The sequence below is a fragment of the Lepidochelys kempii genome, chromosome 1, assembly GCF_965140285.1.
Source record: "Lepidochelys kempii isolate rLepKem1 chromosome 1, rLepKem1.hap1, whole genome shotgun sequence".
Classification (NCBI taxonomy): domain Eukaryota; kingdom Metazoa; phylum Chordata; order Testudines; family Cheloniidae; genus Lepidochelys; species Lepidochelys kempii.
This window is the reverse complement of record NC_136380.1, coordinates 48,514,831-48,527,279: the sequence shown is the minus strand read 5'-3', so window position 1 is coordinate 48,527,279 and position 12,449 is coordinate 48,514,831. Positions and strand designations below refer to the sequence as shown.

General features: G+C 40.0%; 1 protein-coding gene across 6 annotated transcripts in view; it reads right to left on the bottom strand.

The window, feature by feature from the left end:
* B3GLCT (beta 3-glucosyltransferase) overlaps nucleotides 1-12,449 on the bottom strand; it is a 142,524-nt gene that overhangs the window by 15,489 nt on the left and 114,586 nt on the right. For 3 of the 6 annotated variants that reach the window (XM_073341270.2, XM_073341250.2, XM_073341261.2), the window contains exons 11-13: nucleotides 8,943-9,056; nucleotides 7,023-7,122; nucleotides 1,115-1,234 (exon numbers count right to left, since the gene is read on the bottom strand). In XM_073341270.2, coding sequence (XP_073197371.1) covers nucleotides 1,115-1,234; nucleotides 7,023-7,122; nucleotides 8,943-9,056 — 334 coding nt within the window. The remainder of the gene's footprint in view (nucleotides 1-1,114; nucleotides 1,235-7,022; nucleotides 7,123-8,942; nucleotides 9,057-12,449) is intronic. The other 3 variants (XM_073341285.2, XM_073341276.2, XM_078852609.1) reach the window with 2 other exon arrangements.

Sequence of the window (12,449 nt, the reverse complement as noted above, 5' to 3'; positions counted from 1 at the left end):
ATCTTTAACTTTACTCACTACCTCCCAAGAAACATCCTCAACAATAAACAGGGATATGAAGGAGAAGTGAGCTATCTTATATACATATCTTCACAGACCTGAGTATCAGAAAGCTCTGATGCTTCTTGAAGGTATAGAAAAACAATATTGCAGAACAAACAATAGAAAATATAAAAGAAATCTGTTGGCAATTGGCAAGCACTCCAGCGTCAAAAGATGGTTTCTTAAGAAAGGGGTAAACTCTGCATAATTAAGAATGAAAGGCATATCCCCACACTATGCAAGACAATGAAAATGCCAGCCAGTTGGTATTATTTATTTATGGACACATGAACAGTTTACTGAGTTAGTATAATATTTATTTTTTTCCTGGAGAATACCAATTTTATGTGTTTTAAGGGCATTCAGAGCATGGGACTGAATAATGGATCAAAATAGAATAATGGATCTACAACTACCCAACAAACAAAATGGACAGAGATCAGAACCACAGGTGATGGGTCTCACTATTTACCTATTTCCTATTTCCCCTTGTTTTTTCCTACCCCCCCCCGCCCCCTCCTCAGACATTCTTGTTAAACCCTGGATTTGTGCTGGAAATGGCCCACCTTGATTATCATACACATTGTAAGGAGAGTGATCACTTTAGATAAGCTATTACCAACAGGAGAGTGGGTTTGGGGTGGGGAGGGGAGGTTGAGAGAAAACCTGGATTTGTGCTGGAAATGGCCCAACTTGATTATCATACACATTGTAAGGAGAGTGATCACTTTAGATAAGCTATTACCAGCAGAAGAGTGGGGTGGAGGGAGAGAAAACCTTTTGTAGGGGTAAACACCCATTTTTTCATGCTTTGTGTGTACAAAAAGATCTTCTATACTTTCCACAGTATGCATCCGATGAAGTGAGCAGTAGCTCACGAAAGCTTATGCTCAAATAAATTGGTTAGTCTCTAAGGTGCCACAAGTACTCCTTTTCTTTTTACATTATATCATGTGATAAAACAACATTATTCTTGTCACCTCTTTGTTATCTCTAATATTCCAAAACATTTGCATTGGAGGAGTGAGTGGTTTAGTCAGCTCTCAGTAGGATTTGAAATAAAGTAAGTTACCCTCCTCCGCCAGTGATATAACTATATCCTCCTGTTCCCAATCCGTAGCCATAACGCTCTCCAAGAAACACTGGTTCATTTGGGTCATAGCAGCTGAGTAATTTCCGGAGCCTAAAGATACTAAAATGAGAGTCCATTTTATTAAAAATATATTAAATCAGATATAGACAGGCAATCTGAACTTGGTAATGGAAGTTTAAAGCTAATTAGGCCATTTCCTTTGAAAAATAATTCATAATACTTCAAATGATTAACTAGATTCTTCATGAAACATTTATCAAAAGAAACAATTAGTTCTGCAGCAACACTGAGGCTTCAATTTTAAAGTATACTTGGATTTTTCCAGACTACACTGAAAGAAGGGTGGAGAGGCAGAATTTTCGAAGACTGAAAGGCTAACAGAGTACTGCAGTGATCTGTACCAAAATTGGCCTTATTTTATTATTGTTATTTATATGACAGTAACAACAAGAGTCCTAAGTAGGATCAGGATCCCAAAGCAAAGACAGTCCTTGTTTGGGCCTCTTCATGCTACTCTAAAGTGATTTTACAGCTAAACTAACACAAATTGCAAAAAGGGTGCTCTAGTTCAGTGGTTCTCAACTCTTAGAATCATAGAATATCAGGGTTGGAAGGGACCTCAGAAGGTCATCTAGTCCAACCCCCAGCTCAAAGCAAGACCAATCCCCAATTTTTGCCCTGATCCCTAAATGGTCCCTCAAGGATTGAACTCACAACCTTGGGTTCAAACCACTGAGCTATCCCTTTTCTTTCACACTACTTTACCCCTTTCAGGAGTCTGATTTGTCTTGTGTACCCCAAGTTTATCTCACTTACAAACTATTTGCTTGCAAAATCAGACATAGCAATACAAAAGTGTCACAGAACACTATTACTGAAAAATTGCTTACTTTCTCAGTTTGTTTGTACGATATTTTAGTTTGTACTGACTTCACTAGTGCTTTTTTATGTAGCCTGTTGTAAAACTAGGCAAATATCTAGATGAGCTGATGTGCCCCTTAGAAGACCTCTGTTTACCCCCCAGGGGTATGCAGACTCCTGGTTGAGAACCACTGCTCTAGTTCAACCACAAACTATGGACAGGAATCATTGCATGTGTGTACATATACAAACATTCCATATTTTTTTCTTTTAAAAAAAATAATCTGATCCTATTGTTTTAAAAGCTGTTCCCCCGACCTTTCAAATGGCAGATTCAATACCTTTATGCACAATGGGTAGCGCTTTGCTCCATATGTATGGTGTAAGGTACTATTAAACACTAAATAATCTGGTTCTAAACCTGTTTACTACTATTTTTCTTTTTAAACCTCTATTTCTACTTCTTTTTATAACCTCTATTTCCATACTTTATATGCAATATCTTTATACTTTTGAACTACTCCTTTATCTCTTAAAACTGGTTGTGATGTATCCCACAAAGTACTTAGAGAAAAGAGATACCTTTAACAGCTTCATAAATCATTTCAAAATTGCTATAAAGGCAGAATAATTACATCTGGATTTTGTAACTGAATTATTCATTCTCTAAACCAGAGTCGGAATCTCTCTTGTCAAATGATTTATCATCAACACAGGTAACAAACTGGAACACTTGTTAAAATTCTTACTTCACTATATCCTCCCCCAAAACATTAACGCAGTCTTTGGATAATAGCTTCATTGATCATAGTGTAGTCATACCATATAGAATTAAGATTTCAATAGCTATCTATTAGCTATAATTAAATTCTCGTCCTTGTTTAATTCCCGTCCTTTCTTTTGTTCAGTCAAAAAGAATGAGGAATTATGTGATTTTTTTTTACAGTAATCTCCAAAGTAATGAGCATCAGTTTTTGTGATCTGGTATGGAAAATATGCTGAGAAATTACCATAGTACAGATGATGGTAGGTGCTATCAAACTAGTTCCTTGCAATGTAAATGGGGTAAAAATTCAACTTTATTATGCAATCTAAGAGTCACTTAAATCAGTACCGTTAAAAACTAGCCATCTTTTGTTACAATTTTTCAGTCCAGTCCACTGTTTCCAGTCGGAAGGGTAAAATTATTATCGACATGTAATCTTCAGTTTACCAGGATACCAAATAATAAATCAACTCCAAACACTCGATTGATTTTTATTGGGGCTGTGACAAACTTATTTTTTTTTATTTTCAATTCTCATCACTAGGTTATAGCAATCTTGTTATTTTTATAATCCATATATTTCTCTTTCCTATACAGAGTCTGTAGAATGTCTCCTTTTCCTTGTATGGTAACTGGCAAATTCAGCTGTAACAAACTCATTACTTATAGCGAGCCCTTCGCAAATTCCTCTTTTGTCATATGATTTACCTTAAGAATGTTGTTGTTGTCTTGACCCATTTTTCCTCATGTTCAGGGGCCCATGATGCTGATATCTGATTACTTTGTCCTGTTCTCTTGTATCTCAGTGTCACAGAAGCAATGTAAGTTCATTTTCTATCTCAACAAGTGCCAATTGTTACAGATTCACCATCTTTCAACATGCTGATCTAATTTTCTGCTACATGTATCAAATCCAATTTTAATCAGAACTTTTGAGTCATGCTTCTTAATTGGTTCAATCTTGTCCTGGATTTCTTTTTTTGAAAGGTAATAGCTAAGGCTAAGATTTTGGTCATGGTTATTTTTACTAAAAGTCATGGATAGGTCACGGGCAATATACAAAAATTCACGGAAGCTGTGACCTTTCTGTGACTTTTCCTGCTGCGGCTACATAGTTTCCCCCGCCAATTTGGTGACTGGGAGCTGTGGGGTTCCCCCTGTGCCCGAGGCAGGGTGACCATATTTCCCAAAGAGAAAATGGGACACCCACAATCGCTCACTCAAGGCGCCCCCCATGCAAGACTGTTGCCCACTGCCGGAACCCTGAGGAGGGCCCCCTCTGGAGGCTGTTGCCTGTTGCTGGAACCGTGCAGGGGGCCTCATGAGGAGGCTCTTGCCTGTCACTGGAAGCCTCCCGGGGCCCTGCTGGCTGTCAGCTCCAGTCCCTCAGCCCCTGAGGCTGAAGCAGAGAATATGAGGGTGGCCTCTGGAAGTCACGGATTCCATGACTTCTGTGACTTCCATGACCTAAACATAGCCTTAGTAATAGCACACTGACCCTGCTACTTGCTAAGCTTCATTTAATTAGGCATGAACTGTCCAAAAGTTGGAATTTTTGGTTCATGGGAATTTTTGATATTTTGAAATCTGGTTTCAGTCTAATTTGAGAATTACACATGAACTGAGGAGTCTGAAACATTTTATTTGAAAACATTGTGTTTCTGAACAAAAAATGCTTCCTATGACCTTGGCAAATGCTGGGTGAAACAGACATTCTTGTCAGTTTCACTACTACCTACCACTGAACAGGAGAGGTGAAACTGACAATAATTGTATCAATTTTTCAATTAGTAGTTGCTGGACCTTCTAGGCTCTGTAGTGCCTGGACAGACCCACTATGCAGATTGTCTTGAGCTGGGGCTTCAGAGCTTCCAGACTGCTGGATCAGCTGGCTCCCTAAACAATCTGGGCAGTCCGTACCAGGACTTCCAGGCTCCTGACCCAAGGCACTGAACCTGGAAGCCCCTAGAGCCCGAGGCTCCTTCTGTCAAGTTGGGAGCTGAGCCCTGTTAGAACCTGGGTCCCAGGACTTCTAGGCTCCCAGCTTCATGGTGGCCTGGAAGCCCTGAGACATGGTGGGATTGCCCCACAGCTGCAGATCCTGGAAGTACTGGTTTTTTGGAGCAGGTCGCAGGGCAGGGCTGCTCCCGAGCTACAAACCCTGGAGTCCCTGGCTCTGGGGCAGTCCACAGACCCTAAAAGCCCAGGCTCCCCAGCAGCCCCAGGAAACCACACAAGGTTCTGATAGAAGCCTGCCTGTGATTCAACATAAGGTTGTTAAACTCAAGGTGTTCTGCAAAACACTTTGGGTTCGACAATTCTATGTCCCCAATTCTACTTTGGGTTCGACAATTCGCCTTCTATGATGAGATTACTGGTTCTGTGGATGAAGGGAAAGCAGTGGATGTATTGTTTCTTGACTTTAGCAAAGCTTTTGACACGGTCTCCCACAGTATTCTTGTCATCAAGTTAAAGAAGTATAGGCTGGATGAATGCACTATAAGGTGGGTAGAAAGTTGGCTAGATTGTCGGGCTCAACGGGTAGTGATCAATAGCTCCATGTCTAGTTGGCAGCCGGTGTCAAGTGGAGTGCCCCAGGGGTCGGTCCTGGGGCCAGTTTTGTTCAATATCTTCATAAATGATCTGGAGGATGGTGTGGATTGCACTCTCAGCAAATTTGCAGATGATACTAAACTGGGAGGAGTGGTAGATACGCTGGAGGGCAGGGATAGGATACAGAGGGACCTAGACAAATTGGAGGATTGGGCCAAAAGAAATCTGATGAGGTTCAATAAGGATAAGTGCAGGGTCCTGCACTTAGGACGGAAGAACCCAATGCACAGCTACAGACTAGGGACCGAATGGCTAGGCAGCAGTTCTGCGGAAAAGGACCTAGGGGTGACAGTGGACAAGAAGCTGGATATGAGTCAGCAGTGTGCCCTTGTTGCCAAGAAGGCCAATGGCATTTTGGGATGTATAAGTAGGGGCACAGCGAGCAGATCGAGGGACGTGATCGTCCCCCTCTATTTGACATTGGTGAGGCCTCATCTGGAGTACTGTGTCCAGTTTTGGGCCCCACACTACAAGAAGGATGTGGATAAATTGGAGAGAGTCCAGCGAAGGGCAACAAAAATGATTAGGGGTCTGGAACACATGACTTATGAGGAGAGGCTGAGGGAACTGGGATTGTTTAGTCTGTGGAAGAGAAGAATGAGGGGGGATTTGACAGCTGCTTTCAACTACCTGAGAGGTGGTTCCAGAGAGGATGGTTCTAGACTATTCTCAGTGGTAGAAGAGGACAGGACAAGGAGTAATGGTCTCAAGTTGCAGTGGGGGAGGTTTAGGTTGGATATTAGGAAAAACTTTTTCATTAGGAGGGTGGTGAAACACTGGAATGCGTTACCTAGGGAGGTGGTAGAATCTCCTTCCTTAGAAGTTTTTAAGGTCAGGCTTGACAAAGCCCTGGCTGGGATGATTTAATTGGGGATTAGTCCTGCTTGGAGCAGGGGGTTGGACTAGATGACCTCCTGAGGTCCCTTCCAACCCTGATATTCTATGAATTTGTATTTTTCGACGAAACAGGAAATTTAATTTATTCCTCATTCATCACTGTGGGATCACCATTACTCCATGTGAGTTCTTCAGCACTAATTTCCCTTCAAAATGTGTTGAATGTAAAGTAGTAAATGTGTATTTTTCCACTTCTGCATGACTGTTCAAATTACCGACTTGATATTTCTTTGAAAGCAATAACAAAATATACTTTACTAATCTACTTTGAAAGAGACATACAGTAAACATTTCTAGGGCTTTTCTTTTTTAGAAAATTAGATTCTAGGTTCGAACATGACAATTTCCTAACAAAGCCAAGCCCTAGACATAGGTATGGTTGGCTGTTAGGACTAAGTATGGGTTTGGAGCCCTCATCCTCTGGGATCTACTCCACATCAGGAAAATGCACTGTATTAGAAAATGTGTTAACTTAAAGTTAGTCACAACCAGCTAATGCCTTATATGCTCTTTTATCAACAGATTGCAACGTATGACTGTCACATTTTCAAAGTAGTGACAGATTATTATGTGTATAAATTATTTGTTATAGGAGATTTTATAAGAGTAAACTGTATTTTTAAAAGGAATCCAGGAATATATGGAGCAAAAGATAGTGCTCCTATTTATTGGAGTATAAATAAAAATAAATATTTCTAAAACTCTTATTAATACAAATTAAGAGCATTTCTGAAATACTGTAATTTGTACCTTATTAAGGTGTCATCATCCACAATGACTAACCATGGTGTTTTGGAAGAGCTGTGATTCAAAAATCTTTCCAAAATGGCAAAAGTCTTCCCACAATGACCTAAAAGGGGGAGGAATAAGAGAAAGGACGTACATTGTTTTTGAGAGAGAGAGAGAGAGAGAGTGTGTGTGTGTGTACAATTATTTATAAATTAAACTGAATGATACATTTTACTAGATAATACAGTATTGACCAAGGTGTTGAAACATGTTTTTGCAGATAATGGCAAACTGGCAAAGGAGCCAAGGATCCAAATTTCAATTTGTATTGTAGAGAGTGCTTTCAATTTGGATGTGATCCACAAGAGGCTGCTTTCTATGATGCAATGTGGCCTACAGAGTAGGGCACTAGACTATGATTCCAGACATCTGGGTTCTATTCCCTGGTCTACCACTGGCCTGCTGGGGGATTTGTTTTAGATTTGTTTTTTTAAGACTTGAGTAGGCACAACCAACCAATGGAATAATCAAATGTATAGGCATTAACTCAGATTAAATCATGGCTCCTGATAGCTTCTTAGCAAAAGATTTAGAATTTAATACAAAGCAATGTTTTACAGCTGGTAAGTGAGATGTTCTCGATTAGAATCAAAATGGCAAGAGAAATAAAGTGTCATACAAGCTTAGTTAAAGCTAAAAATGTCTTCCAGGAAGATCAAACTGTAAACCACTAATACTCACTAAAAATCACTTGTGTTCAGGAGAGATATTTCAGAAGCATTTCAGAAGCAATTAACACTATGAATGTGTCTTGTAATAAATAAATAAGATTGAGGTATTATAGTTGGGATTTTTTTCAACAAAAACATTTTTTGACACACAGCAGAATATTTTTGGTTAAAAACTTCTCTTTTCTTTCCTCCTGGCATTGAGAACCTCTATTTATCTTTACTTGTTTTTTGAAGCTATTAACATAATAAAAATGGATTTACAGCAAATGTTTCCAGTTCTATGCTATCCAGTGAAGAGAAATGCCTTCTTTCACACACTTCACTTGGTGTAAGAAAATGAGAATGAACAAACCACTGAAGCCATAGTATCGAAGGCTTTTTTCTATTCAAGGGCACCCTAAATTATTACTTTAAACTACTATGTTACATGCTCAGACAAAATAATGTTTGATTTTTTTGAGTTTTAATGTTTAAAAACACAGGTGTACTAGATGTAGGCACATATTACTTTCAGAGTAGCAGCCGTGTTAGTCTGTATTCGCAAAAAGAAAAGGAGTACTAGTGGCACCTTAGAGACTAACCAATTGGTGCCACTAGTACTCCTTTTCTTTTTACATATTACTTTGAAACCATTTTGTAAGTGCTTCATGCTACAGCAACCAGTTGACATCATATAAGGTCTTCTGTTATGAATGTATCATTCTGACACTACTACTGTAACAACCTTATTTGAGCATAAGCTTTCGTGAGCTGTATCTCACAAAAGCTTATGCTCAAATAAATTGGTTAGTCTCTAAGGTGCCACATGTACTCCTTTTCTTTTTGCGAATACAGATTAACACGGCTGCTACTCTGAAACCTTTAACAACCTTGTTCATCACAAGACTGATAGAATAGTGGTGGCAGAAGGAAACATTTCAACAGGCAGAAAACTGTCCACTCAGGCATTTGTACTGTATCCACTTCCATAGTAGCTAGGCACCAAATCATAAGAAAATGATTCTGTCCAAAGGAACTGTATTCTCCCACCTTCTCTTGTTTTGTGTGGTTAGTAGGAAGAATTTTTAGTTTATTTTTACTTCCAGGGGACTGTGTAACAAAAATGTAATACTTCAGCATAACTTACTATACACTGAATAGACATTTCACCTTGAAAACTTATCATACTCATACAATGAAACTTTCTGCAAAGATAATATTAGAAGCTTACCTCTTTCAGTATTAGGTACTCCTAAATCTATAGTAGGAATGGAGGTCTCTGCATAATCACTATAATATTCAACAACGGCAGCCTCACCTTCCCAGGTCTGCTTTACAATCGGTACTGCAAAATAATTAGTCATATTGAAACATAAGAATGGCCATACTAGGTCAGACCAATGGTCCATCTAGTCTAGTATCCTGTCTTCTGACAGTGGCCAATGCCAAGGTGCTTCAGAGAGAATGAACCAGGCAGTCATCAAGTGATCCATGCCCTGTTGTACACTTGCAGCATTTGGCAGTCGGAGGCTAGCGACACTCGCAGCATGGGGTTGCATGCCTGACCTTCTTGCCTAATAGCCATTCATTGACCTATCCTCCATGAACTTACCTAATTCTTTTTTAAATCCAGTCATAATTTTGGCCTTCACAACATCCCCTGGCAATGAGTTCCACAGGTTTACTGTGCCGTGTGTGAAGAAGTCAGTCCTTTTTGTTTGTTTTAAATCTGCTGAATATTAATTTCATTGGATGACCACTTGTTCTTGTGTTATGTGAAGGAGGAAACAGCACTTCCTTATTCACTTTTTCCACACCATTCATGACTTTATAGACCTCTATCATATTCCCCCCAACTTAGTTGTCTCTTTTCCAAGCTGAAAAGTCCCTGTCTTTTTAATTTCTCCTCAGAGGAAAGCTGTTCCATATCTTTAATCATTTTTGTTGCCATTCTCTGTACCTTTTCCTATTCTAATATATTTTTTTGAGACGGGGCAACTAGAAGTGCACACAATATTCAAGGTGTGGGCATACCATAGATTTATATAGTGGCATTATGCTATTTACTATCTTATTTTCTATCCCTTTCCAAATGGTTCCTAACATTCTGTTAGCTTTTTTCACTGCAATGCACACTGAGTGGATGTTTTCAGAAAATTATCCATGATAATCCGCCAAGATCTTTCTTGACTGGTAACAGCTAATTTAGAAACATAAGTAGCTACTGTTTATTTAAATGGCTGTATTGACCAAATTAAAACAAACAAAGTGCTTTGCAGCGAGGCCAAAGGCAAAGTGGAAAAACACTGCTTGGAAAGTTTTAGTTACATACATTGCTTATGCTGCAAGTATAGCTCCACCTAAAAGGAATGGAATTATACTGAAAATTTGCAAAACTGAGCTCTCTCAAAACAGAGCTATTAACCAGGAATGTAAATAAAGAAATAAAAGAGATAACCTAATCGCGTTTTCCTAGACATTTCCTGATCTACTTACATATCTGGAGTTTCAAATGAGTAGTTTTTCTAGGTATGATACAGATGATTTTTCATACCTGGCCCAAAGCTTCTTACAGCATTGCTGCTCTGTTCCCATCTCCCCAGGAGAACAACACAGACAGACAAAAGAGGAGTCTTGTTTCAATTTTAAAAAGTTCTAGCCTTCCCATTGGCTCTTTTGGCCAGATGCCCAGTCACTTCCTTTTACCTATACATAGCAGAGAGACTTTTTAACCCTTTACAGGTAAAACAAGTAGAGAACAGCTACTAAGAGGGATTTTATAGCTAGCTGGCTGGCTGGGTGTCCATAAAAGGGAGCTAGCCCCTCTCCCCTTCATTTACCACAAATGTTCAAAACAAAGATAAGAAACTGTTGCAAATCTCTGTCCTGATTATGTGCAGGGTTTGTGTAAAGAGTGTTAAATGTGTGTCTTACAAACTATGCCCCATCTACCAGGTACAGACCATTATGGGCATCACTTTGGCTTTGAAAACACGTCAAACAATATATATAAGAAAGATGTATTAGATTTAAAGTAATTCAAAGAAATTGTGAAATCTTCTGTTTGTTGAAAACATCCCGGAGGGGTTAGGCTCCTAACTTTGAGACAGCCGACCAGCTGCATTGTGGTGTTCCGGATTGGTTGACCGCATATTAGCCTTCCTTTCTGTATTATGCTGTTTGTTTTGTCTTTTACTCGTAAATTGATTAAACCTATGTTATTTGACATCTCGTGTTATAAACTAAATCGAACCCATAACAGTTGGATGCCTGGTAGCTGATATATTCAGTGGCATGGTAATGAAAATGCAGCCTCTAAATAAAGCATCATGACCCTAACACTTATTCTGTTCTTTTCAGTACCACAGTATTTAGGAGAGGCAGCTTTATTGTTCTGTAAAAGACAAGCCACGAGTGGTTGGGTGAGTTTTACATAAAAATAAAACTTCTCATAAAATATTAGTGTATTGTCATTCATATTGTATGAAGGATTTAATCCAACACCTTTGTACAAGATGTTTAAATAAATGCTGACCAGGCTATGGAATTTATTACCTTTACCTCTGTGTTAGATTTTGTTTATAATGCTGTGGTAACAATGATTACAGTGGTGTGGGAGTGCCACTATAGTTAAGTTTGCATCATGACATCTGTTTAAAGGTGTACCTTTCTAACTCTTCTAAAATCAACATGCTTAGTCAGATTTTTTTTAAAATTTGGTGTGCCTCAGGAGGGTACAGGGTAGGGTTAGTCATCTGGAGTCATTTGAGACAGGGTTTCCAGAGATATAAGCCTGACAAAATTAACATTTTAAAAAAATTGTAGATGTTTGGGGTTTTTTTTGCCCAGAGCTGGAGATCAACTGATTAATGTGATGCGGATCAAATTGTCCCATTCTGTTGAGTTTTATCCAAGGTAGTGCATGGCACCCACTACATCTTTGGTGGGACTCAATTTGAGAACAGTATTTAGGAAAATGTACATTTTAATACTGCTCATGTAACAATACAGAAAAACAGCCTGAGGGTTTCCATTCCTGCCATTTTGAATGCTTAGAAGTTCAACTCTTGTAAGTGCTTTAAAATATGAACAGTTAATTGGACTGCTTTGTAATTTGGTGAGCCTCATGTGGGTGTGGGACAGCATAAGTGATCCAAATTTGGGATCATTTGACCAAGGAATCCCTGAGCTACAACTCCTTCCCCCCCGTGACGGGGCTGAGTGGCCCTGCACTGGTATAGCAGGGGTTAACACCCTTCCTTTCTGGGAGAGAAAGCCCCGCCCTGGAAGCCCTGCTGGGCATGCTCCAACTGGAGAATAGGTATAAAAGCCTGCAAAGGTGCTCAGTCTGGGCTGACCACTGGAGGAAAAGGAGGCACACCCAAAGCTCCCGGATCCAGGGGCCAACCAAGCCGGGACACACCCAACATCCCAGATGGAGGTTTTGGAAGGAGGGGACGGACCGGAGGATTCCCCCCCCCGGAGTGGAGAAGACTACATTGAGGGAAAGAAGTGACCCAGGGGCATTTTAGAGACGGGCACCTTTAAAGCTGCACTGACGCTCAGCATGTTGCGGGCGGATCCCCGCCGAGCTAAGCGCGTGGGGAAACCCTGCCAATAGGAGAACCCTGGGTCAGGACCCGGTGGAGAGGGCGGGCCCAGGTCCCCACCCCTGGGATACACTTCCCTGCCTGAGAGGGATTTATATGGACTCGGGCCGTTGGGCCACACTGCCTTG